We start from the raw sequence: 27,871 nt of genomic DNA on the forward strand, positions 1-27,871 counted from the left end.
TATCAACCTTGTATGAACAAATTTTCAAATTTCTTCAATGAGTGAGGTCAAAAGTTTGTTCTTGTTCCAAAAGAATTGTGGGAGACCAGAAAAGGGAAATTACCGGAACCCTCCCTGCGAGATCTATAAAAAGGAAGAAACTGTTTTTCCAGTTATCAAAAAAGCGGAGGAAGAAATTAGTTCCGAAAAACCGTGCGTCCACCTAAAGAACTTAAGACAGATCTGGAATTTCACTATAAGAACAAACTTTCTGACCTCACTCATTGAAGAAATTTGAAAATTTGTTCATACAAGGTTGATATATGTAATTTAATATTGTTATTCCAGCTTTCGAGCCCAATATAAGTCTTCTGGAATTGAGGGTTGTTGATTTTGACGTGAGCTTTCTAACTGATTTTTTCTAACTCCTGTGAGGTTTCCTTCAATCAAGTTTACAATACACTCACAGAGAAATCTGATGAACTCTTTAGGACAATTTAGAAGGAAAGCTGGTTGAAATTTCTTGCTGAGATTCCGAAAGAGCTTCAGAGTATAATAGTTCTGTGCGTTTATCATTAATATCAGTAATACGAGCACGACTGTTCGGTACGAAGAATTCTGAGGGAAATGATGTTACATTTGAACAGTATCTCAACAAATCAGGTGTAGATGGTCTCAAATCAATCATAAGATGACCATACGGTTCTTGTGTTGCATCATCATACCACTGTTTTAGTTGTCTTCCGAGTCCTAGCTGTCTCCCCAAGATATCAATCTGCTGCACATCTCTCGGTGATTTGAACAAAACAATGTGAGTAGTCTGCAGCTCGGCATCACGTCCAGTTTTGTTTTTGTGGAAGAGATTATGCTTGATATATACACAAATTTAGGTTTCGATGTCTACCGGCTGTCGCAATTCCGTTGAATTTTTCCGACTTGGAAAGAATGTCTAATGAATCATCGAATATAAGTAAATATTTAGTTCCGTCAGCGGGTAAGTTATCGATTAAATCAAAGTCAACTCCCTGAATGATTCTATGTCTGCAATTGATTGAATCATTGTGTCGTAAATTGACTGAAAGTGCTTATAAAAGTATAAAATTCGATCAAATGATGGTTGAAAAGTTTTCATTCGTAGCATATCACTGATAAAAACAGTTTTTTCAGATTCGGAAGGACCAACAAGATACATCAAAATTCGTTCGTTTGTTGAAATGATTTTGTTCATTTTATGTTCTGGGATTAGGAAGTATATAACCAACGGCACTTGAAAGAATAGCAATCCAAACTGTTCGTTCGTCACACGTTCTAGAAAAAAAATAAGATAAATAAAATATAAGACAAAAAATATATAGATAAAATAAGACAAAAATAAGATTAATAATTGAAAACAGAAGCAGTACTAATACAACTAAGCACTGAAATATTGACAAAAAAGCTGTTCGAGAGCAAGTGCGTCCACAGATTTTCCAAGGAGGTCTTTCTTGATTGTTATTATCAAAAATAAAGTCAGAAGCGTGATTGAGATGATCTGTCATTAGAGAGCAACTGATTTTTGTTCGTCTTTAAGGAAATAATGATTCACACTTTGATAAATTGGAATCGTGGTGACATTTTCAAAAAACAACAATATGCAAGACCTGTCATATGTCCCAAGAAACAAAAATTCAATATAGAACTAAAAAATGGAACCATGTAACAATATCCAGGGCCGATATTTAGATTTGTTTTCAGGTATCCTGCGGCATCATGAAATGTGGCATGTAATCGAAAAACTTTTGACCAATTGAGAAGTTTTTCTAACTTTGAGTCACCAACTCCTATTAGTCCCCCCAAACGGAGTTTCTCTGTTGATTTTATCCAGATCTACACTTTTGTCCAAGCTTCGACAGACAGCCAAAAAATAATTTTTGCGTTTTGTATTTCCAACAAAAAGTTTACTGATTTCTTTCTCCAACGCTACAATTTCCTCAATGTTCATATCAAGCAACTGTACTGGAACATTAAAATTTAAAAAGTGATTAAATACAAACATCACAACATACAATATAAAAAATTTACAATTACTGTTATGCACTTTGCGATCTTTTTTGGTTTTTGACTTTGTTCAGCACTGAAATAATTTCATCGCTCATTCTGTGTAGTTTCTTCATCTCGCCAATTCTGACCGAAAGAAAGCATTTCCTTCTAAAACTGTCTTTTTCAGTCCCTCGTGTGAACAGCTTGATTGTGAAGTAACATCGATTCGGGTCATCTTGGAAAAATATTCTAGTCACACACACCTTCCGTCGAGCAGTCTCACTCACCTCCCAGAACACATCAAATTTTGCTTTTTCCTCAACATCAGTTGGTTGGAACACAGTTTCGTCAATCACCAGCTTCGCAGTACCTACAGTAGGTTCAAACAGTAGTGCTTCTTTTATCATCTCAGGTATCTTTTCAATAAAAAGCTTCAATTCTCTGGCCGATAGCATCAGAAATTGATGTAGAACATATTCACTTTCCACATTTTCGCGAAATACTTTCAAGTGAGTCCAGTTAGAGTTTGAGTTGACGGTTTCCTCTGGGATGCTGATTTGAAACTTCCGGTTCCCGTATTCTTGAAAGGACCAACAGTTATTTCTTCCATCGTGCTCCTCATTTGGTTTTGGGTCGGTGTTGTCTTTTTTATCGTTGTTGTCTTTAAATAGAGAAAATATGTTCTCATTGTGGTAATCAAACTGTGGAGAGGGAACAACTGGTTTTCCCTTGTAATTTCGTTTGCGGATGGGAAAGGAGAATTGTTTTTTGGAATTAGGCGAGACTGAGCTTTGATCCATCAGTAAGTAAAAATGAGTTTTTAAAGTAGAGAAGTTGGGTATACAAGGGTAACTGAATATTGAGAGTGGAAAGAAACAAATGAATGAATTGTCTTCAAGAAAGGGCTTGATATCTTGAACCAATGAAATTTAATTAAGAACGAGAACAGTAGCGAAAAATAAACTTCGTATCCAATGAGATGTTATAAAATAATTCGTAACCAATGAAAATAGAGCGTGCGTCATGACGTAATAGTTATGTCACTTCTATTTTTAGTAACATCACGTGATGCCAAAGATGAGTTTTCTATATTTAGTCACGTGAGGATGAATTTAGCATCGAACAAAAGCGAGTTATCTCACTATTCTATTGGAGAACACCTATAGTTCGAGAAAGGAATATTTTGATGAGATGATTGAGTCTCTTCATTGTCAGTTTCCTGGATCGGAGGAAGAATAAGGTCTTTGAAATCGGGCAGATTGAAGGCTTCTGGTTTATTAGAAAATGAGTCCGCATGCTTGGAGAACATGTCTTCTACCCACCAAACACCGTAGTGATTTATGTCACGAGAGTACGGGAACATAATTCCTTTGCTGTCTTTCAACGGGTGAAACCCTTGTTCTTTTCGAATTCTTTCAATGGTTTGAAAATAAGTTTGGAGAGAAAGCAATGAATTGTTGACTTTTTCTTCGGCTAGGTGGAGGTTTTGATGTCTAGCTGCCTCTAAAGTTCTCCACAAATCCTTCGGAAGTGTCAAGCTAGTTGTCTGAGTTTTAATTGTTACTCTAGTGCAATCCACCTCAAAAGATAATTCCAAATTGTTATCGGTTACTACCGTTTTAAATATTGATGCTTCCGTGATAGGAGCGTAATCTGAATCTGAATGAAAAGTAGAAAGAAAAGATGTTGAAGGAAGTAAAGGAAGAATTGGAGTATTTTGCATTTTTTTAGGCTACTTATGTTCAACCAAGAAAAAAGACAAAATGAATCGTAAATGTTTTTCAGCATCAACATTCCAAAATCAGATCTGACAGATTATGTGATTGGCTAAAAAAAATAAGAAATAGACATTTTCAAAACAATAATACAACTTTTTCTGAAATCGGAAAATTGGAACTTCAGTTTAAAACGACACAGTGAAACACTATTTTAAACAAAAAATTGATTAAAATTGAAAAAAAATCTGTAAAAACCAAAAATAAAAAATGGTACTTTTTTGTTAATATGGGAATGGGTGGGTAAATGACCTTATTAGTTTGTTGTTAAGACACTATCTTGCTAATCCCTTTAGTGTGAAGAGCTTGGGTATCATACTGTGAGGTACATTTTTGAAAATCACGTAAGCTGTGCATAAGTGTAAATGAGTCATCCTATATATTTTAATATTAAAACATTACCTAGCTAATCCCCCTTTGTGTGAACAGCTTGGTGTCATGCTGTGAGGTGCATTTTTGGAAATTTACATTATTAAAGTGTAATATGGGAAAGGGTAAATGACCTAATTTAATATTAAGGGATTATCTTGCTAATCCCCTCGTGTGAACAGCTTGGGTATCAAGCTGTGAGGTACTTCCTTGGAATTTGAGCGAAAATGGGCTATACCTAATCTTAATACATAGGTACTTCCTTTTACCCCCCCCCCCCCTGTCTTGCTTAACTATTACTACTTATAGCCATTACACGTCGAGAACCGCGAATTCTCCAATTTTTTTACATTTGTTATTTCAATAATATACGTATAAAAGTTAGAATTTGTAGTAAATGAATATTCCCTTTCTTGTGAGTCAAACGGGATGTTAGGCTGATAAGCTGGTGTAAGCCGTGTGCGGACAAAACAGTCCCGGACGATGCAGTCCCAAATTGCAAAATATTTCCTGAGAAAATAGTCCCAGACCAAATAGTCCAATGAAAGCAGACAAATTAGGCCCAGACAAAGTATTCCCAAAGAAATATCAGAAAGTTTGTTAACTGGTGGAAACATCTGTTGCATGTACCCTCCATTGCTGTTTTTATTTCTTACTCATTTGTAATTTTAATAACAGATTTTTTCTTTTTTCAATCAACGAACCGGTTTGACGACAATTCTAGGTGAAATGTAAATCATAAACGGGCATTAGTTATTACTAATAATTTTATAGTCATACTTGAGTTTTCTTACATGCATTGATAGTATTATAAAAGACGTTTTGATCTCTACGGTATCATGTATGATCCTTGTTTGAAATCGCTGAACTCGGAGAAGTAAAAATAATCACATTTCATGAAATTGATTGCATTCACCATATCAATAGAATATTATTTGAAGCTTATTTTCTTGCATGTTGGCTTCATAATTGATCGAAAGAATTTTCGATTCTGAATAATTTTCTACGACAATTTGCAACCTCGCTTCCCAGAAAAATGTATAAAATTGTAATTTTGACCAATCGAGAAAAGCTATGTTTGTGCAGAAAAATCGAGTTATTGAAATTATGATAAATATTTTGAATGGACACCAAACGGCAACCCGTTTTGATTATTAAATAAAAAAATCAGGTTGTTTAACTTATAATTCATTGATAATTCAATTTCATAATTCAAAATTTGTGGTGCATTCTTTACAAAAGCGATAGTGGTAATCTCTGTTTTGCAAATCAAGCATTGTTCTTCAAGTCAATGTATCGATTTATCGATTTGTAATAGTTGGTGTCGTTTTTTAAGTTTAACTCAATTTAATCGGAGAACAAATTTGTAGCATGCGTATAAATCTTTCTTAATAAGTATTTAAGTATCCTAGAGGGTTTGAATTCGATCGCATCATCCGTTGTGGAATCGTCATTTGGTAGTCAGTCAAGTTTCAGTCACAGTTTTTTTCTATCAGCACAAAGTCAAGTTGTCATTTGTAAATATCAGCAGTTTAAAGTCGGCCAAAGTTAAGTGAAGTCTTTGTTTTTGTTTTCTTTATTTGTTTTTGTTTATGTGTATGTAGATCGTTTAGAAGAGGTGCTTCGAAACGAATGCCATTATCACAGCCGCCAGAAATCCGACAGATTTAACTGAAACAATCAATCATAATTGTAACCGAGTTTTTTGGGCAAAAATAAAGAGGGGAATTGATTTATATTTAATTGCTCTCAAACCAAGACCAAAGAGGCATTTGTAACGGCCTCCCTAACTCACATTAATTATTGAGATTTATTTACTATATTTACATATTTAAGTACAATCAATTTATTGGAAAAATTAGATAATTAAGCAATTAAATAGATATTTAAGCATTAAGTAGATATTTAAGCATCTGTGTTTTCTTAATTTATTTTTGGAATTAGACAAAATTAAATAAAAATCACGTACCGGTAGACGCTGAGGAGCTGAATACGGTCAAACTACTTTCAACACCGAAAATTTCAATTCTTACTAAACTTTACCACAAACTTTTACTTTTGACTCATTCTGTGCTAAAAATTGCAAATATTTTGCGGTAAAAATTATCTACTTTTAACGCTATTTCGCTATTTCTTACATGATTTCCGGGCGAAACCTCGACCCGGGCTTATTAACGGAGCCAGAAATGACTAGGATCGAGCAATATACATACCAGCCATAGCTGCCGAAGTGAACTCGATTTCGAATCCTAGCCCACTGAAAGAGGCACAGGTGCCACCACCCATATAAGCACATGCACCAGTCATTGCAACTTTATAATCTCCCTTCCTCAGTCCACTGATCCAGAAGTAACAGGTACGTCTGCTGCTGTTATCGTCGTTCTCGCATCCACTGGATGTCACAGATCCGGTTATTGTTTCCTCATCATCATCGTCCATATAGGTAACCTAAACCAGAAGGCTCGCTTGTTCTGTGCAAACAATGGTAGCATGTTCTAATGGCCCAGCTAATTGTTTTGCAGATGATTCTAAAATTTTCATCCATAATGTTCAAAAGAACGGCTGGGTATTGTAAATGGTATATTAAACGGGTCTTTTATCTCAAATTCTGAATCAAAGATAGGATTTTTAAGTTGTCTCAGTCTTCTTATGGGTAATCAAAAACTTTTTTAAGACTAGTAGGGACAGGAATTCATTTTTATATACTCAAATTGTGAAAGCAGGTTTTGTGTCTGAAGAAATTTGATATAGCAAAGTAATGAGATCAATTGATTTTTATAGTTTAATAACTAAGTTAACTCTCTTCAAATTAGCCGCAGCAATTTAGAAATGACAAACAAGTTTAGTAATGGCTACAGCTAGTGTTTTGGCTGCAAATCTTGAAAAAAAGTCATCCAAATTTTCTATATAATTAGTTAGTGAAATTTTTTCCCTTACTTTCTGGAGCTTTCCAATCATGTCCCCGTGAAAAAAAATGGTTGTTTTAAGCTGCAACACTTCCTGTGCGAATTACAGCCAATAATACATTTTGATTTTAGAAAATTTAAATCTTCAAAAAATATAGTTTACAAAATCCAGTCGTCCGTTTGTCATAACTGATAACTGATAAAAAATTAGCACGTACCTGATACTGCGTCATGTTTATACTAACACGATCAACCAAAAAATGTTCTATAAATTTTTGCATCTTTTTTAAGGAACTGATAACGGAACAAACAACTTTTGTGAAAGAGTATTTTAATTCCAATTCTCTCGCAAAGCTGAAGCTCAAAATTTTTTGGCCATATACTTTCTTGAATGATAAAGGTGAATACACTCTTTCGGAACTTCCTATTCATTCTTTTTTCGTATTATATAGCAAACAATCATAATAGTCAATGTTAACATTCAAGTGGCTGACGTATAAGTGTGACAACCCAACTGCGGTGTTAGTTAACTCCATATACTGCTGAAGATTTAGAGCTTTGAGGACTCGAACCTACTATCTCCAGAACCGCGGTCAGGCATGGTACCGTTGCATCAAAGCTCTGCTGGAGTATCAACTTAGCTTGATATACCACAAACTGGGTTTTTACACACTACTCCCTTCTCAAATGGGTTGGTTCCACACAACTCAATTGCCAACTCAACTAAGGGTACACAACACAAGGTCAAGCCACTTATCTAAGCTCTACCAATTGTAGCAACCCAACTGGTATTAGCTAACTCCATATACTGCTAAACGTTCAGATCTTAGAGGACTCGAACCTACTATCTCCAGAACCGCGGCCAGGCATGCTACCGTTGCACCAAGACTATGCTGAAGTAGCAACATTGTTAGCTTGATATACCACAAACTGAGATATTACATAAGCATTGTTGCGATCAAATCAACAAGTGGTTTAGACGGCAAAGTATTTTTCTGATGCTCTTTTTCTTGTTATTTGTCTGATCCTATTGACGTCAAAATCAGTTCATAATCGGTCAACAATCTTCCAGAGAACCTACAAATATTAAGCCAAAAACCACCTTAATCCGTACATATCATGGTTATATTTACTTAAAATTAAACGAACTTTTTCTGAGTTTTCTACGTATATTGGAACGTATTTTATTGTTATTTTAAGCTCTTAGAATTGCTCGATTCTGATTGGATAATCTTCGCTTATTTACTCGGAAACATTGAATTTCAGGCTAATGGTCTTTGCTGGGCAGCTGCCGTCGTAACAAAAAAAATTACGGTCAATATTTTATTATTTAGTTCAAACAAACCTAGCAAACAATTAGTTTTGAGTAAAAAATTTTCAGTTCCTTAAAATAGCTCGGGAGTGTTTGTTGATTACGCTAATATATGTACCCTGTTTTTGCTCAATAGAACTGTTTTTAAATTACTTTGCCTAACGAATACCTCCGATAAACCGGTGTTTTACTGTGGAATAGATAACACTGCTCGGAAAAACATTTCGTTTTCTGAGGCTCAATTTTTCATTGTCAACTGTAAACGACGGACAGCTGTTTAATCTTTTATCTGTTAGGTCACATTGGTTCATTTGTAGATTTAAATTTGTTTACCCGAATTGTTTCAATTTTGGACAATAACAAGTTCAAGGTTTGGAATGTTTTTTTTTAAATCTGTTGTAACCTTTGAAACTGACTCCGAAATAACTATCTTCTAAAATTTTGGCCAGACATAGTTCAAATGTGGAAAAATGTGGGTAATTTCATAGCCATTCTTTTCTGCTGTTCAAGTAACTAACAAGAAAAAATATAGGTCGCATTTTTGCTTCTAAGAAAAACAACTGGAACGTTGAGTACTATAGACTTCAGTTGAGAGGTCGACGTTTTGAAAACAGGCAAAAAATGAGGTTACACAATGTTCCTACCTTTCTTTCCTCTGCAGAGCCTTAAAATTGATAGAGTAATAGATTAAAAAAAACGGGGCTTAGTTTTATTTCATAATCTTTAATTAAACACATTCTTTTTATGGCGCTTTATGATTGCCAAGTTTCTTTTATTTATGGTCGTCAACCCTGTTTTTTCCCCTCTTTTGATTACATACATACCTGGTAATCATAGGTGATGTACATGTCGAGGGTTCCAACATTCTCGTAAGTATCGATTTTCAACTGACATTTGAAAGTGTCCGTCATTTTGTCCAGACAACAGTTTTCCAAATTTGTGATGTTGAGGTCAATCATATCTTCATCAAAATCCTGGGCAGGAGTGGTCACTTCGCTGCTTTCTCTGAAGAGTAAATCCGACCAATGTTGTTGGAACTTGAGCTTCAAGACAAAGTTGTCATTGGAGTTGAAATCTGAGACGTTGAAACACTGGACGCCTGCCTCTTGCTAAAATAGAGCTGAAAATTAATTGCACTTAATTGAAATAAGAAAAATTTAACAAGCGTGGCTTAAGGATCGTGTCGAGGTTTGAGTCCATTTCAAACTATTTATTTGATTATGGTATTGAAAATATCCTACTCCAAAAATGATGGCTATCTTACAACCAAAACTAGCCGAGAGAAGCTTTTTTTTGATAGACGGAAATAATTGGAACTGATTTGGTTTCATATATAGGAATATGAGGAGCCTATTTCTTTTCATAAATAAGTTTTTTCAGAAGATAACTAAATCTATATAGCCGATCAGTGGTCGGAATAACAGAAGTAAAATTTAGCCGTACTTCAAATAATTTACATGTTTTAAAATTGAAATATCATATTTTCCACACAATTGTATATTGTATATTGGGATCTTTTCCGTTTGTGCCCCCCCCCCCCACCACAGCTTAGTGGGTATACCCCCCAGACGCACGAGTCATTTTTTTACATGATGATTTTCTATGTAATGGCACGTGCTCTGTAACGGGGGGGGGGGGGGGGCATAACGTACTGGGGGACACAAACGGACAAAAATCCGTATATTGTATACGTTTTATGGTTATCAAATTAGGTTAATAAGTTGCTACTTACACCACTCATGACGTCAATTTCCCTCTGGATTGTGATAGGACTGACATTGGTGTCTTCCTGAAGAGTCAGGAAAACTTTGTTGTAACTGGTGACGGCTTTAGACTTCGCCCACAGAACACACACTAGGTTATCCGTCCCGTTCTTGGACAACACTTTCATATCTGTTAGTGAGGCAGCCGCCAAATCTAACAGAAAAACACAATGGAACTCAATGTAGTCGATAGTGGCTGATTAAGCGGCTGTTTTGTACGTATAGGTAACGTGACTCTGCTTGAATTCAATGAGAACTTCTGGTGTTTATCGAGAACCGCGAAGCGAATCGAGATATTAAGCCATAATTTAGAAGTGACTTATGCAGAGTAACATAACCTTGCTTAAAACACTCACGTGCACATTTTAAAATTCCGAAAGTCTGCAGTTCCAGAAGTTAAAATGCCAGAAGTTGCTATTTAGCCAGAAGTTGAATTTCGTTAACTTTCGTCATTTTAAAACGTGCGATTTCCTGTTTTAAGCATTGTTAAGTGCCTCTGCAGAAGTAACTTTGAAATTGGGACCTTTTCCGTTTGTGCCCCCCCCCCCCAGTACGTTATGCGCCCCCATTCACAGAGCACGTGCATATACTTAGTAAATCATTTTTTAAAAATATGGCACGTGCGTCTCGGGGGGTGCAAATAATATGCTCCCACTAAGATAGGGGGGCACAAACGGAAAAGCCAATTTCGAAATGACTTCTGCAGAGTCACTTAAACATGCTTGAAACACGAAACGCGCACGTTTTAAAACGACGAAAATCAATGAAACTAAACTTTTTGCTAAAAAGAAACTTCTGGCATTTTAAATTCTGGCACTGCAGACTTTCTCCAGTTTAAAATGTGTACGTGAGTGTCTTAACTTCTGTTACTGCTGTCTTTCGGCAGTTTAAACCGTGCTCGCGAGTAATTTTTATCGAGTTTTCGGGCCCGTAAAATGCCTTACTGCGCTACTGTGAAAAGCTTAAAAAAGCAATTAGCTCTAATGTTGCAAACTCAGATGCAAGTTTGGGTATCGAAAGTAAATCTCAGCCATTATATGCACTGGGCGCGCCTAATTGCAAGTCTTATATCAGTACTGATTCAGAGCTATGATCTCGTCACTTTTTACACTTGCGAGTCTCAAGGCTACTCTTAGTCGAGATGTGCAAGTCTAAATGCAAGTATTGGCTAAGACGTACACGTTTAAATGCATGTCTACGCTTTGTGTTTAATTGGACGTGCACGTCTTGGCCAAGACTTGCATATAGATGGGCAAGTCTTATTCAAAAGTGGGCATAGATTAAAACTTCGAAATTAGCCAGGAAATCGAGAGATTTTGGTCTGGAAAAACGGAGAAGTATCCAAAGCGATGAGTACGAGTTTCAACATTGTTCCATCATTCCCAACCCCCTACCTACTCATGATATTTATTGTGAACTTAAATCAGATTCAATAAACGTTATGGAAAACAAATGTGGTCAATTTTTCAAGGTTTGCGGTTTTTAGCGTCGAATTGCTTATTTTCACCATTGGAACGATGACAAAATTAGTACTGGTTCAGAAGGATTTCACAACAAACTGAGAAGTGGTTTCTGAATTTTTCCTGAATCAGAGCAAAATTCAGACAAAATATTCAGTATTCTTCTGAATCGAAAGATAATTCAGAATTAATCACTGGATTAGCTCTGAACCAGACAAATTCAGTGCAAAATGTGACCTGAATCAGACTCTGACTCAGTACTGAATTTTCCCGGGTCGAGGTTTTGTCAAAAAATAATGTAAGATTAGCGGTGAATAGCGGTGAAAAAAACTTTTTTCACCGCAAAGCGCCCGCATCTTTTACCGTTGAATGCGCCGAAAGCAGTGAATTTTTGTAAGAATTGCGTTGAATTTTGCGGTTAAAAATTTTGTTCACCGCATTAACCGGAAATCTTACAAATAAGAAACTGCCGTACAAGGGTTCGAACCTCTACCTCATGCGTTTCACCAACTTCGTAATCCTCTGCCCCAGCTGTCACTAACTTGAATGATATTTCCTGTGAATATAAGATAAGCGTTGAAATTAGCGCGGTGAATATTTGTAAGATTTGCAATTTTAGCGGTGAAAAATTATTTTTCACCGCATTCTGCTGGTAGCGGTGAATTTTTTTCACCACATTCTGCTGGTAGCGGTGAAAATCTTTTTTCACCGCATTCTGCTGGTAGCGGTGAATTTTTTTTCACCACATCCTGATTGTAGCGGTGAAAAATTATCTTTCACCGCTTAAGCGCTGAAAAAAAATTCACCGCTTAAAATTTTTTTTTTCACCGCATTCATCGCATTGAAAGCAAATCTTACACTTTTACTCAAATTCACCACAAATCTTACATCTTTTAGCGATTTTTAGCGGTGACACCTCGACCCGGGTTGCTTTAGAGTTAGGTACGGGATAATAAAAAAGTATTCATACTTGTTATGTACAGCCTGATGAGAGGATCGGTGGGTGGAGTAGGCTGCAGGGAGCTTCCGGCTGTGTTGGTTACTGTTGCACTAAACACGTTAAGGTAGTACACAGTTCCAGGGCGCAATCCACTGAACTGGATGGTCTCAGTGTCTCCAGGGAATTGTGGATTGTTAGTCACTTTCACGGCATCCATTGGGTAGATGACAGCCTCGGTGTTCAGAGTTCCGGCTACCATGTCACCGCCATTATCTTGGACAGTTACGACAACTCCTGAGATTGTATTTGCAGTTACACTCCCGTCATTTGTGATTGACAGAAAGCCGTTACTTTGACAAAGTGACACTAAAATAATGTCAAAATGTTAATGTTCTTTACTTTTGATTATTTTACATTTTACATTCGGACAAAAAACAAAAAAATCAGCTTTTTGGATCTTTTCCGTTTGTGCCCCCCCCCCCCCCCCCTAGTAATTTATGCTTCCCCAGGTAGAGAGCACGCGTCATTAGATAGTAAATCGGATCTTTTTTGTTTGTGCCCCCCCCCCCAGCTTACTGGGTGCATAGTATTTGCGCACGTGCCTACATTTTTACATGGCGATTTACTATGTAATGACATATATGCTCTGTAACTGGGGGTGCATAAGGTACGGGGGGGGGGGGCACGAGCAGAAAAGATCCAGTAACTCATTATGTAAAAGTTTGGAGAGGGTGCATCTAGGGGGGGGGGGGGGGGGGGTTTGCAAATAATAGGGTTGCTTAGCTGTGGGGCACAAAGGGAAAACCACATCCTTTTTTTAATATCGTAAAAATTCAAGTTCTTTTATTTAGACAACTCTTTATACGATCTTATTTAATCGTGAAACTCTTTTTGATCGTGCAACGGGCACTATCCGGTATTCAATACCAACAAAAATATTTCAGAATAATCCTCATGACTAGCTTGACTGCACGTATTTGGTTATAAATTGCTTGCGGCATACACTCTTTTCGTAATATGCTCGATCATGCTCAAACTTGTTCAGCTAGTTTTTGTATTTGCGATAAAGGCTATCTTGCAAGCTCTTCTGGGAGATAAAGTCGACAGGGTGTGCACTCTAAGAATTTCTGTTCTGAGCGTATGGTAAATGTTTTTTTTTCCGTTTGTGCCCCCTGCCCCAGATTAGTGGGTGCATATTATTTGCACCCCTAGACGCACGTCCTATACGTTAACATAATGAATTACTATTTAATGAAACGTGCTCTGTAACTGGGAGGTACATAAAATACTGGTGGCGGGGGGGGGGGGGGGGGTTGGGGGGGTTGGGTTCACAAACGGAAAAGATCCTTGTAAACGATTACATTTGAAGTAAGTATGGGAATATTGCGCAATGACCTACTGTCAAATTGGCTCTGATAGGGAAAAGAGAATAAACGGACAGTTTGAATTTCCGTCTGTTTGGGTAACAGATAGAAGAAATTAAAAAAAGAACAGAAGAGCATGTATTCTAATACTGTATGTAATTTAATACAGTTCTTATTGAGAAGGTTGCATAATTTATATGAATACTTACCACTAAGGATAACCCGAGGGTTTTGTACACTGGTACTATCTACCACATTTCCACAAGCAGAAAAAAATTTTGCGATCTTTTGCGTTTGTGCCCCCCTCCCCGCTTAGTGGGCGCATATTATTTGCCCCCCAGACGCACGCGATGTTGGAGCTGAGCTTAAGGAATAGCAAGCTTGCATAGGCGGGGAAAATAGAAACAAAACACTTTCTGTTGTCTTAGTCATTTTAATAGTTATAGTTCTAGTTCTAGTTACAGTTTGTCACGTGAGAAAAAAGAGAAAAGCGGGAAATAACAATAAGCAACACACAGAACTCAACGTAGCAGCCGCAGAAAACGGCTTAAAGAATAACTCAGCAAAATATTGCAAAAACTTTCTTTGTGAAACACGAGGAGAGCAGCCGTTACATTTGGTCCGCCGACCCGGACAGTGGAATAAACTGCTGTCCAACCCAACAGTCGAAGTGACGAAGTCATCGACGAACGAGAACAAAACTCAACGAGCAATTCAACAACGCAAAGCCAATTAGGCAAAGTGCATTAGAAGTTGAATAGCAAGGCTTAATTAAAGCAATTAAACAAAAGGTACTGTAGATATTCAAGCTGCAGTCCCAAAGTACAAACGCAGTGACTCCGTCACAGAGTCAGGACATTTTGCTTAGACAGATTAGCAACTCCGAAAAACAAATCAAAGCAAAAATTCAGGAAGGCCAGGAACTAATCAGAAACAACGATAGATCAAGCAAACTCAAGACCATCTATAAACAGGTGCTGAAACTTGACGACTCTCTTTGCATTCTTAACCAAAAGCGAGCAGATTTTTTTCGTGATTCTGAATTGTTTGAACGTTACGAAGCCGACCGACTAAATTTCTTGCAAACATTAAACGCAGATTGGTTACCATACATTCACGGAGAAACAAACATGACGGATCAACAGAATCAAACCGCACAATTGACAAGCGATGCAGAACCAACTGCCGCTAATTCTTCACAGTCTGTTGTGGGAGTTTCTCAACAAACTGCTGAACATGGAAACCCAAACAGGGACAATGATTCAAAGGCCTCCTCTGATAAACGAGCTAAAAAAGCAGAAAAGCTTGCGACTCTAGAGAAAGACTTTGCATCAAAAATGAGGTTGAAGAAAATTGAATCCGAATTGAAAAGGAAGGAGCTTGAAATGGAGATGCAACTTTTTGAAGAAGAAGGTGCACTGAAACTGGAATACGAGAAAGAAGCTCTTGACGCAAGAGCATCAGATTCTGATGATAGTGCATCCCCTAGTATGCGAAGTAGATCACCATTCAACTGGAAAACCCCGCAGAATAAAGATGTTTCCGGTTGGCTCGATAACTCGAATAAATTCTCCAACTTGCACGATTATAGTTTCGAGCGTGCGAAAACCAGGATCGACAACAATTATCCCAGGGTAAGCTTCAATCGCGAAGGTGTACTTAAGTCACGGTCACCAAGTGCAGAGCGTGCCAGCGCAGCCCGGGAACAAGACAAGTTTAAGCGCAATAAACCAAGCAGTAGCAGTCAGCTACCTAAGTTGAAGTTGAGTTCATTCGATGGAAATCCCCTAGAGTGGCCGGAGTGGTCGAACATGTTCAAAGCAACGGTTCACCATCGCGATATACCCGACTCAGAGAAAATGAGCCACTTGAAAACTTTGTTGACAGGTAAAGCAAAGTCAGCTATATCAGGAATGGGCTATTCGGGAGAATTCTACGCTCAAGCGTGGGAACTCCTGGGACGGAAGTTTGGGCGACCTTACCTAATTGTCGACGCTCAGCTTAACATGTTGCGCAAACAACAACCAATTCGAATGCACGACTCAACGGCTATAATTAATTACTCAATAACAATCAGCAACCTAGTTAATGTACTGAAGCAATACAACTATGAGGGCGACCTGCAATCAAGTTCAACACTGCAAGTGGCAATTGAAAAACTGCCCCCAAATTTGAAAGAAAAGTGGTTCTTCTTCGTTGACGAGTGTCAAGAAGGTAGACCCGATCTCACTCTCCTTGAAAAATGGTTAGCTCGAATGGCTTTTGTCCATGAAGGAATGCCATCAACCAAGAGCGAACGGAAGGAAGATGATCGACCAAACGCTAACAAGGAAAAACGATTCTCAAAATCGTCAAACGTTACTGCGAGTTCGAATGCGAGCGAAACGAAGCAAATGCAAAACAACAACTGCCCACTAGCGGATGGCACTCATAAAATATGGAACTGTCAAACATTTAAGAATATGAATGTCACCGATCGCTATGCAGCAGTGAGAAAAGAACGCTTATGCTATGGATGTCTGGGGAAAGGGCATGCAATCAAAGATTGTAAAGTCCACCCGTGCGGTATAAATGGATGTACCAAAAAGCACAACAGACTGCTACACTCAGAGAACCAAATGGACGAGGGTAGTCACGCAGTTAATGTAAGCGCAGCAACAATCAACCAGAGTAACCAAGTTACTAGTTTTCTTCAAATAGTTCCGGTATCGGTTCAGAGCGGTGGTAACAGGTTGACTACCTACGCTTTCCTCGATAGTGGGTCAACAGTATCATTCATCGATCAAAGTGTCAAGGATCAACTACAAGCCAAAGGCACGGACGTTACCTTGAACATAGCTGGCATACATGGGACGCAAGATTTGAGGACAGAGAAGGTTCCTATCACAATAAAGGGACTACATTCAAAGGTGCATTCGATTGAAGCGTTTGCACACCCATCAATCTCGTTGGGAAACACAACATATGATTACAAGGAACTGAAGACCAAATTCAGACATCTGAATGTTCTCACAAACAGAACATTCAACCTGATGGAAGTAGGCATCATACTTGGACAAGATGCCTACGAAATTCAACGTCCATTGGACTATAAGATTGGAACACGAAGTGAGCCTTTCGCCGTCTTAACAGAATTAGGATGGGTAGTCAGTGGTCCCATGACAGGCAAGAAAAGTCAAAATGTTTGTCATTTCGCCTCCACAGAAGATGTGAAAGTGGCAGAAAATATCCAATCATGGTGGGACATAGAAACCTATGCTTCCAAAATAAATGTTGTAAGTCAATCAAAGAAAGAGCAGCAAGCTCAGAAATTTCTAGAGAGCACGACAAAGTTTACAGGCGAGCGGTACGAAGTGGGCATGCTCTGGAGTGAACCAGAACCCAATCTCCCAAACAACTACGGCTCGGCCCTTGGTCAGCTCTACTCACTGGAACGAAGATTCCAACGAGACCCAAACTTAAAAGAATTGTATCAACAGTCAATTGATACAGATGTTGAAAAAGGATTTGTGAAGATCCTTGGCAAATCGGAAGTCAAAGGCACTTTCGGAAAGGAATGGTATTTGCCACACCATCCAGTACTAAACCCCAACAAACCGGGTAAAGTTCGCCGCGTTTGCAACGCTGCAGCAAAATACAAGGATATATGCCTAAATGACAAGTTGTTAGCCGGACCCGATCTACTACACGGATTGATCGGAACAATATTCAGATTTCGAGAAGGACCATTTGCCCTAACCGCAGATATTGAATCAATGTTTCTGCAAGTGCAAGTTCCTGAACGGGATAAAAGCTGCTTGAGATTTTTGTGGCGACCAACAATGAACGAACCTGTGCAAATATACGAGTATCAACGTCATGTTTTTGGAGCAAAGAGTTCACCAACATGTGCCAACTACGCTCTGAAGCGAGTAGCCATCGATAACGAGGACGAGTTCCCAATTGCAGCAAAAACAATCCAAAACAACTTCTACATGGACGATCTCATCAAGTCAATCGAAACACCTGAAGAAGCAATCAAGGTTTTCAAACAACTGCAACCTCTTCTCTCAAAACATGGATTTGAACTGAAGAAGTGGATCACCAACAGCAACGTGGTAACCAACGCAATCCCAAAGGACTTAAGATCAATCAGCAAAACAAAGCAGGTTAAGTAGAACCCAGCCAGGAAGGGTCATCAGTGCTTGGGCTTCAGTGGACGATTACCGATGATAGTCTACAGGTTTGTAGAGGTACAAGCAAAGAAGTTGAGACCCCAATCACCCAAAGGAAGATCTTATCTCCAGTTTCTTCAGTGTTTGATCCTCTTGGACTGTTTGCACCATTCAGTGTCCATATGAGACGACTCCTGAAGAGCATCTGGACCAAAAATGGACAACATTGGGACAACTCAGTAGAACCTAACGAAGAAGAAGAGTTTCTGAAGTGGAAGGCACAGCTTCCAGAAGTAGCAGAAACCAGCATTGATAGAAGATACTTCAGCACAGCCAAGGACAAATGGGAACTTCATGTGTTTGCCGACGCATCTGAAGATACAATGTGCGCAGTGGCATACCTACGTTCAAAGCCCAAAGAATACCCAGCAGACTTAGCATTTGTAATCGGAAAGTGCAGAGTTGCACCAATGCGACACCTTTCCATACCACGCTTGGAACTACAAGCAGCAGTGATGGCGGTGAGACTTAAAGAACAGATAGTGAAGGAACACGAATCGAAGATTCAAAGTTGTAACTTTTGGACAGACTCCACTACTGTTCTGCAATGGATTCATAGCTCCCACCGTAAGCAACAGGTGTTTGTTGCAAACAGAGTAGCTGAGATTTTGGATACAACTAATGTTTCACAGTGGAAACATGTGAGTGGTATTAACAATTCAGCTGACATCGGGACACGAGCGATCGATGTTGACGAACTCAAGAGAAGTGAATGGCTCACTGGGCCGGCCTGGTTGAAGCAGCGAGAGAACGAATGGCCTGAACAAGTGGCTTTAACATTTGCTTCAGACGAACAAAACGACCAAATGGTCTTCTCAGCTAAGGTTGAAGAGAAGAAGCCGATGATTCAGTGGGAACGATTCAGCAATTACAATCGACTAGTAAATACAATGGCATACATACAGCGTGTATTCAAAAAACACAAACCGGCAACAAAAACACTAAGTGTTCAAGAAAGAGAGGATGCACAAACAAGCATATTCAGACTACTGCAGCAAGAACAGTTTACTGAAGAGATGAAATCTCTCAAGGCTGAAAGGGAAATTCCAAAAAACAGCAAAATCCTCCAGTTTTCACCATTCATAGACCAGCAAGGACTTATTCGTGCTCAAGGCAGAATAGGTAAAAGTCATCTGAACTTCGAAACGAAGCATCCAATACTGTCACATTGGAAGCATCATGTAGTTGAATTATTCTTGCAAAATGAACATAAGAATAATCACCACGAAGGTACTGAACATGTCAGAAACATAGTCCAGCAAAAATTCTGGATCCTAGGCATACGAAATGCTTTGAGATCGATCAAAAACAAATGCATTAGATGTCGAAAAGGAAAAGCCCAAACAAAGGCACCAGTAATGGCAAATCTACCTGAAGAACGGCTAGTGGCATCAACAGTGTTCTCGAATGTGGGCGTAGACTATTTCGGACCATTCACAGTAAAGATTGGTCGAAGAAACGAAAAGCGTTGGTGCTGTCTATTCACATGCCTTACTGTACGAGCGGTACACATAGAGATTGCACCAAAACTAGACACTGATTGTTGTCTGAACGCAATTATGCGATTCATTGCTCGAAGAGGCAAACCGGTCAAAATGATTAGCGATAACGGGACAAACTTCGTTGGAGCTGAAAAAGAACTGGCAGAGTATATAGCAGCATGGAACAAGGTGCGAATTGAAGAACATCTGATTCAACAAGGTATCAGATGGAAGTTCAACCCACCTGCATCACCACACTTTGGAGGAGTGTGGGAAAGACTGGTTAGGAGTTGCAAGAAGGCAATGTACGCAGTGCTGGGCAATGGATCAGTCACGGAGGACGTTCTGTCAACCACGATGTGTCTTGTTGAACAGACGCTGAATGCTAGACCGCTGACACAAGTCAGTTCTGATGCTACCGATTTAGAAGCTATTACTCCAAACCATTTCCTACTTGGCAACAAGAACCTTTGTTTACCGTATCTATCAGGTGCAGAGCAATTTGTTGATCATAGAAAGCTCTTCCGACAAACACAAGCTTACGCAGACCTCATCTGGGACAGATTCCGTAAAGAATACTTGCCAACGTTGAATAGTCGAAAGAAATGGCAGACCACAACGGATAGAAGTCTTCAGCAGGGTGATCTTGTGTGGTTAGTGGAAGACAGTGACAAACGTGGATATTACAATCTGGGTCGAATAACCGAAACCTTTGAAGGTTCCGACGGAGTGATTCGATCAGCGAAACTCCGAACAAAAGATGGATACTACAAGAGGCCCGTAGTGAAGCTCGCTCCAGTACTACCAACTGACGATGATGTTTTCACGAAGGAAAACAGGGCCGGCGATGTTGGAGCTGAGCTTAAGGAATAGCAAGCTTGCATAGGCGGGGAAAATAGAAACAAAACACTTTCTGTTGTCTTAGTCATTTTAATAGTTATAGTTCTAGTTCTAGTTACAGTTTGTCACGTGAGAAAAAAGAGAAAAGGGGGAAATAACAATAAGCAACACACAGAACTCAACGTAGCAGCCGCAGAAAACGGCTTAAAGAATAACTCAGCAAAATATTGCAAAAACTTTCTTTGTGAAACACAAGGAGAGCAGCCGTTACACGCGACACATTTTTAAATAAAATTTTCTATGTAGTGGTAAGTGCACTCTTTAACTGGGGGGTGGGGGCATAACGTACTGGGGTGCAAAATTGGAAAAGATCAGAAATTTTGTGTCAACAGATTGAGACTAACTTTCAATCAATTTTTTTTACTTAAGATATTGGGTTTTTGTAAATTGAGATAGCTGCCAGAAGATGACAAGAGTAAAATTCACTAGTTAATTACAAGTGAGGAGTAAGTTTTTGAAGCAAGCAATGGATATTTGGCAAATACAAGCATCGGAAACAACCCCAACAGAAGATAGAAATAAAAAACAAATCTCCATTTTTCTCAAAAACTTCTTCGTTGATGTGGTCTCAATTATTAAATAGTTGGCTTTGTTTGCTGCACATTTTAACTAATTCAAAAAAGGAGTATCAATGTTCTTCTTTTTCCTCTGGTAAAAAAATAGCGCCTTCATTTTTTCCAGTTTCCACATTGTTTAAATTATCTTGTTTTAGGTATATCTGAAATATATGGAACTAGAAAAGAAAAAAATAGAAAGCATTTTCCGAGGAAGAAAAAGAACCCTTGACAAGTAAAGTAAATTCCTTACTTTTTTTCCTGTCAGTTGAATACTTGTTTTATTGTGAAGTTGGCAATTAATTTTCATTTTACTTTTTTTTAACAGAATTGTAAATTTAAAAATTGTGGAAAGTAAATGAATGTTGTCACTGCACTTTATTAACAATTTTAAAATAATTTTGTTATCAAAATAAGTGAAACCCCCTGAACCCCTCAATATTTTCCATTTTTTTATTTTCTTGTCTTCATTTCAGTTGTTCAACCTACTCCTTTCAACTTGCGATAAAAATAGTTTTTTTGTTAAAAATCACAAGTAGCCTCTTAGTAATACAGAATCTAATTTCTGTTTTGCTCCTCTGCGTAAAAAAATTTACAGTAAAAAAGCCGGCCTTGCATACATATTCCCATAATCTGGAAAAAAAGTTAAACAATAATAATTCTATGATTTTTACCAACTTTGCCAAAGCAGAGTGTAAAAGACTTTTTTTACGATAAAACGTACAGAAGGTTTTCAAATGACCCTAATTGGCCGTTTGTACTTTTTTCTAGAAATTTTAATATATTTTTTTGTAATTTTTTTAAAGAAAAACATTATGGATTTAACCGCCCAGGGGGTTGCTCGTGCTTTTAGAAAGCCCGAAAAAAATGTCCGATTTATTTTCTCAAACTATCTGATTGTCACATTTTTTTAAGAATTTCATATCTGTATTTTTCTTAAAAAGATGACTGATTTTCGCTTAGTTAATTCCAGTTGTTTTTATTTGCGGCCAATTTATTCGGTTTGATTTGGTTTGATAAATGAATTCAGAAATTTAACTAATGTTCATATTAATTTTGTGGGTAATTCTGAATTTTCTAAAGGTTGCAATTTCGGAGACAAATGAAAGTCCTTAAATTGAACAAAAAAATGAAAAGTTATTTATTCCTTACCCACTACTTTATATCATGAATATATAGTAATATTTATCCTTCTAGCTATGAAAGATGGCAAGTACGGGAAGAATTTTGTCGACAAGAAACCGCCGTCATGTCGCAAAAAAGGTGTTTGCTTAATTTGATTTCGACTCCCTTAAAATAGGAAGTTTCTAATTTCTCAAAGTATTTCTTCTGAACCCATCAGGAAGACTTATTAAAATAAAATTTACATCTGCATGGCGCCAAAAAGAAGCTAATCAAAATGTGGTCAGTTTATAATCTCATCAAAAAATGTGTCCCTGTTACCTCCTTAGAAAATTTGAGGTAGATAATTGTAGCGAAGAAAAAGTTCTATGTAAATAAAGCGGAACTACAACGTTCTTGATGGGGTACAAGGCGACCATCTATTTTTGATATTTCACACCTTTTTTTTAACCCTAATGGTTATTTGATAGCTTAATAATCTTCGCAAACAATAAGTGAAAAAATTGCCTTTCATTTTGCAGTTTACAGGTTGATATTTTTTTTGGGGGGGGGGGGTGTGTCATTGTGATAATTGATAGTCTACGAGTAATATAGTGGAAATGATGTCAAATTTTAGGAAAAATAAACTGTACCTTTGAAAAGGAAAACAGCAGCTACAGACAATATCAGTAAAAGTCGCGACATTATCACAAATATTTTCTATTTGTTCAAAGCTGAAGTCCAAAAAGCGTAAGCTAATTTTGTTCACAAGAACACCTGAATAGCTAGTTTTTAATCACAAAAATGAAAAGAGCTAACTCGAGTTGATTAATTTTAAAATTAATCAGCCAGTTATCTCATCAGGATTAATAAATGCCAATTAGTCGGGTGTGAATAATTGGATCTCAAGATTTCAATTATTCACACCTTACTTAATGGCATTTATCAATTCTGCTTCAATTAGTTATTGCGTCTGGTTATAAATGTCATATTAAATATAAAAATCAATCTAAATAAATATTTTAAATTCATTAATTAATCAAGAGTTTACTTCATATTAAAATGCACAATTGAGTATTTTAAAGATAAATTTTCAGGTGGTCAAAAATAATTCAATTATTTTCAGTAAATTAAATAACTGAAATAATTAAAATGGCTAATTAGTCGTTTAAGACAGAAGAGGTATTTTTAATTTGACCATTTTTTTCACTTTTTAATTTTTTACAACTTTGGATTCCAAAATCTTCACGTACAAGTAAGTACGCTAATATCAGGAATTGATATCTGCCCGGGCCGAGGAATTTGGCCAAAATTATGTAAGATCTACGCTAAATTCAACGCTAAAACTGTAAGATCTACGCTAAATTCAACGCTAAATATGTAAGATCAGCAGCAACTAGCGTTGACAAGTCGGAAAATTCGCCGCAATTTTCTTACATAGTTTTGCGTTGAATGCGTTGAATTTGAAGACAAAAATTCAACGCATTCAACGCAAAATTATGTAAGACAATTGCGGTGAATTTTCCGACTTGTCAACGCTAGTTACCGCTGATCTTACATATTTAGCGTTGAATTTAGCGTAGATCTTAGAGTTTTAGCGTTGAATTTAGCGTAGATCTTACATAATTAGCGTTGAATTTAGGGTAGATCTTGCACATTTTTGCGTTGAAATTAGTGTTGATCTTACAAAAAATCAGAGCGTCCACTTGAACTATTAACCTCCAGTTGCGTATCGGAATCGAACTGCTGACCTACTGTTTGCTTGTCGCCTATTCTACCATTGTGCCACAGTACCTTGGTTTCCTTAAGAGCCGCAATTCTTATAAAGCGTAGATCTTACATATTTTGCGTTGAATTTAGCGTAGATCTTACATATTTTGCGTTGATTTTGCGTAGTATTTAACTTAGCGTATTCAACGCATCTACCATGTGAGGCTAACTGGGAAAAATTTAATTTTTTTTAAGAGTTTTGAAAAAAATTTGAATTTCTAAAATGGTCTGAGATGGTTTTTAGAGAGAGCACACAAAGGTTATTTTTTGCTGACTTCCTTTTTCTCACTTGTGGAGTATAGGGGTCGAAACAGTAAAAAAATTAATTTTTCGAAAAAGTCTTGAAAAATTTGAAATTGTAGCATGGTCTGAATTGGATTTTGCACTATAAAAAGCACTAAAAATGATTTTTTCTGACCTCATGTTTCTCACCTTTTCAGTATAGGGTTCGAAACAGTGAAAAAAATTGATATTTTGAAAAAAAACTTGAAAAAGTTCTGAAACCGTAAAATGGTCTGAATTGGATTTTGCACTAAAAAAGAGCACTAAAAATGATTTTTTCTGACCTCATGTTTCTCACCTTTACAATATAGAGTTCGAAACAGTGAAAAAAATTGATTTTTCGAAAAAAAACTTGAAAACGTTCTAAAATCGTAAAATGGTCTGAAACGGATTTTGCACTATAAAAGAGCACTAAAAATTGATTTTATTCTGACTTCACTTTTCTCACCTGTGCAGTATAGGGGATCGAAACAGTAAAAAAAAATTATTTTTTGAAAAAACTTGAAAAATTTGAAATCGTAAAATGGTCTGAACGTCTGAATTGGATTTTGCACTCAAAAAGAGCACAAAAAATGATTTTTTTCTGACCTCATGTTTCTCACCTGTGAAATATAGGGGTCGAAACAGTGAAAAAAAACTTTCGAAAAGGTAAAGTGGTTTGAAATGGAATGGAAAGGTTAGCGTTGAATGCGTTGAATTTATGTAAGATCAATGCTAAATTCAACACTAAATATGTAAGATCTACGCTAAAATTTAACGCGAAATATGTGAGATCTACGCCAAAATTAAACGCAAAATTATGTAAGATTAGCGTCTACGCCGAAATTCAACGCAAAATTATTTAAGATTAGCGTTGAATGCGTTGAATTTATGTAACATCAATGCTAAGTTCAACGCTAAAAGTTTAAAATCTACGCTAAAATTCAGCGCTAAATTTGTAAGATCTACGCCAAAATTTAACGCAAAGTTATGTAAGATTAGCGTTGATTTCGTTGAATTAATGTAAGATCAACGCTAAAATTCAATGCTAAAAATGTAAGATCCACGCCAAAATTTAACGCAAAGTTATGTAAGATTAGCGTTGAATGCGTGTAATTTATGTAAGATCAACGCTAAAAATCAACGCTAAATATGTAAGATCTACGCCAAAATTCAACGCAAAATTATGTAAGATTAGCGTTGAATGCGTTGAATTTATGTAAGATCAATGCTAAGTTCAACGCTAAAAGTAAAATCTACGCTAAAATTCAGCGCTAAATATGTGAGATCTACGCCAAAATTCAACGCAAAATTATGTAAGATTAACGTTGAATTCGTTGAATTTATGTAAGATCAACGCTAAAATTCAATGCTAAAAATGCAAGATCCACGCCAAAATTCATTGCAAAGTTATGTAAGATTAGCGTTGAATGCGTGTAATTTATGTAAGATCAACGCTAAAATTCAACGCTAAATATGCAATATCTACGCCAAAATTCAACGCAAAATTATTTAAGATTAGCGTTGAATGCGTTGATTTTATGTAAGATCAATGCTAAGTTCAACGCTAAAAGTGTAAATCTACGCTAAAATTAGGCGCTAAATATGTAAGATCTACGCCAAAATTTAACGCAAAATTATGTAAGATTAACGTTGAATTCGTTGAATTTATGTAAGATCAACGCTAAAATTCAATGCTAAAAATGTAAGATCCACGCCAAAATTCAACGCAAAGTTATGTAAGATTAGCGTTGAATGCGTGTAATTTATGTAAGATCAACGCTAAAATTCAACGCTAAACATGTAAGATCTACGCCAAAATTCAACGCAAAATTATGTAAGATTAGCGTTGAATGCGTTGAATTTATGTAAGATCAATGCTAAGTTCAACGCTAAAAGTGTAAAATCTACGCTAAAATTCAGCGCTAAATATGTGAGATCTACGCCAAAATTCAACGCAAAATTATGTAAGATTAACGTTGAATTCGTTGAATTTATGTAAGATCAACGCTAAAATTCAATGCTAAAAATGTAAGATCCACGCCAAAATTCATTGCAAAGTTATGTAAGATTAGCGTTGAATGCGTGTAATTTATGTAAGATCAACGCTAAAATTCAACGCTAAATATGCAATATCTACGCCAAAATTCAACGCAAAATTATTTAAGATTAGCGTTGAATGCGTTAATTTTATGTAAGATCAATGCTAAGTTCAACGCTAAAGGTGTAAAATCTACGCTAAAATTCAGCGCTAAATATGTAAGATCTACGCCAAAATTTAACGCAAAATTATGTAAGATTAACGTTGAATTCGTTGAATTTATTTAAGATCAACGCTAAAATTCAATGCTAAAAATGTAAGATCCACGCCAAAATCCAACGCAAAGTTATGTAAGATTAGCGTTGAATGCGTGTAATTTATGTAAGATCAACGCTAAAATTCAACGCTAAATATGTAAGATCTACGCCAAAATTCGACGCAAAATTATGTAAGATTAGCGTTGAATGCGTTGAACTTATGTAAGATCAATGCTAAGTTCAACGCTAAATGTGTAAAATCTACGCTAAAATTCAGCGCTAAATATGTAAGATATACGCCAAAATTTGACGCAAAATTATGTAAGATTAACGTTGAATTCGTTGAATTTATGTATGATCAACGCTAAAATTCAATGCTAAATATGTAAGATCTACGCCAAAATTCAACGCAAAATTATGTAAGATCTACGCAAATACTCGACGCAAAATTTTTTAAGATTAGTGTTGAATGCGTTGAATTTATGTAAGATCAACGCTAAAATTCAACGCTAAATGTGTAAGATCTACGCTAAAATTCAACGCTAAATATGTAAGATCTACGCCAAAATTCAACGCAATATTATGTAAGATTAGCGTTGAATGCGTTGAACTTATGTAAGATCTACGCTCAGGCGTACATTTTACATAAATTCAACGCATTCAACGCCAATCTTACATAACTTTGCGTTGAATTTTGGCGTAGATCTTACATATTTGGCGTTGAATTTTAGCGTAGATCTCACATATTTAGCGTTGCATTTAGCTTAGATCTTACATAAATTCAACGCATTCAACGCTAATCTTACATAACTTTGCGTTGAATTTTGGCGTAGATCTTACATATTTGGCGTTGAATTTTAGCGTTGACTCCTCGGCCCGGGTGACAACATTTCCGAGAATTCGGGGGAAAATGTTGAAACAAAGGGAATATTTAACCCGATATTCTATCATGACTGTAATGCGCTATTTACGCTATTTTCTATCATTAATGAACATTTACGTCAATAATTTTGAGAGATGAAATTTGATTATTTCACTCGTTCTGAGCATTTCGTACAGCTCCGGTTAAACAAAGCAACAACATATGAAGTAAAACGTTTTTGATCAGTTTTTTGAAGCTCTCAAATTTCCGTCATTTTCAAACCAGACAAAATCACAAGAGAATTGCAGCCATTGCTGGTTAATACAAAACTCACAATTTTGACATAACTTACCGATTTGTGTATGGCGCTTTCACACGCAATCTTAATACATTCGTTCTGAGGAGTACACTTACGTTCGCTAATTATTAAGTTGTTTTCTCAGTTTTTTTCTTGGAGTTGGAAAAAAATTGGGTTTGCAAAAGAGAGTGGTGGAAATTTGTGCATTAATTTGATCTCAGAAATTTCCCCTTTTTTTCTAATAA

General features: G+C 36.9%; 1 protein-coding gene and 1 long non-coding RNA gene across 2 annotated transcripts in view; one reads left to right on the forward strand and one right to left on the reverse strand.

Annotated features, from left to right (window-relative positions):
* Positions 1-5,309: 5,309 nt before the first annotated feature.
* Positions 5,310-22,957, reverse strand: LOC142353527 (uncharacterized). Its single transcript, XM_075405786.1, has 6 exons — positions 22,791-22,957; positions 12,554-12,889; positions 10,093-10,277; positions 9,185-9,469; positions 6,356-6,590; positions 5,310-5,813 (listed from the first exon to the last, which is right to left on the reverse strand). The coding sequence occupies exons 1-6, from the start codon at positions 22,840-22,842 to the stop codon at positions 5,752-5,754; spliced, it is 1,155 nt and encodes a 384-aa protein (XP_075261901.1). The 5' UTR covers positions 22,843-22,957; the 3' UTR covers positions 5,310-5,751.
* Positions 22,958-23,283: 326 nt separating this feature from the next.
* Positions 23,284-27,871, forward strand: part of LOC142353082 (uncharacterized) — a 34,044-nt gene continuing 29,456 nt past the window's right edge. Inside the window, exon 1 of the long non-coding RNA XR_012761024.1 lies at positions 23,284-23,392. This is a non-coding gene — a long non-coding RNA (uncharacterized LOC142353082). The remainder of the gene's footprint in view (positions 23,393-27,871) is intronic.

This window comes from Convolutriloba macropyga, chromosome 14, assembly GCF_964194025.1.
Source record: "Convolutriloba macropyga chromosome 14, txConMacr16.3, whole genome shotgun sequence".
Taxonomy (NCBI): Eukaryota; Metazoa; Xenacoelomorpha; order Acoela; family Convolutidae; genus Convolutriloba; species Convolutriloba macropyga.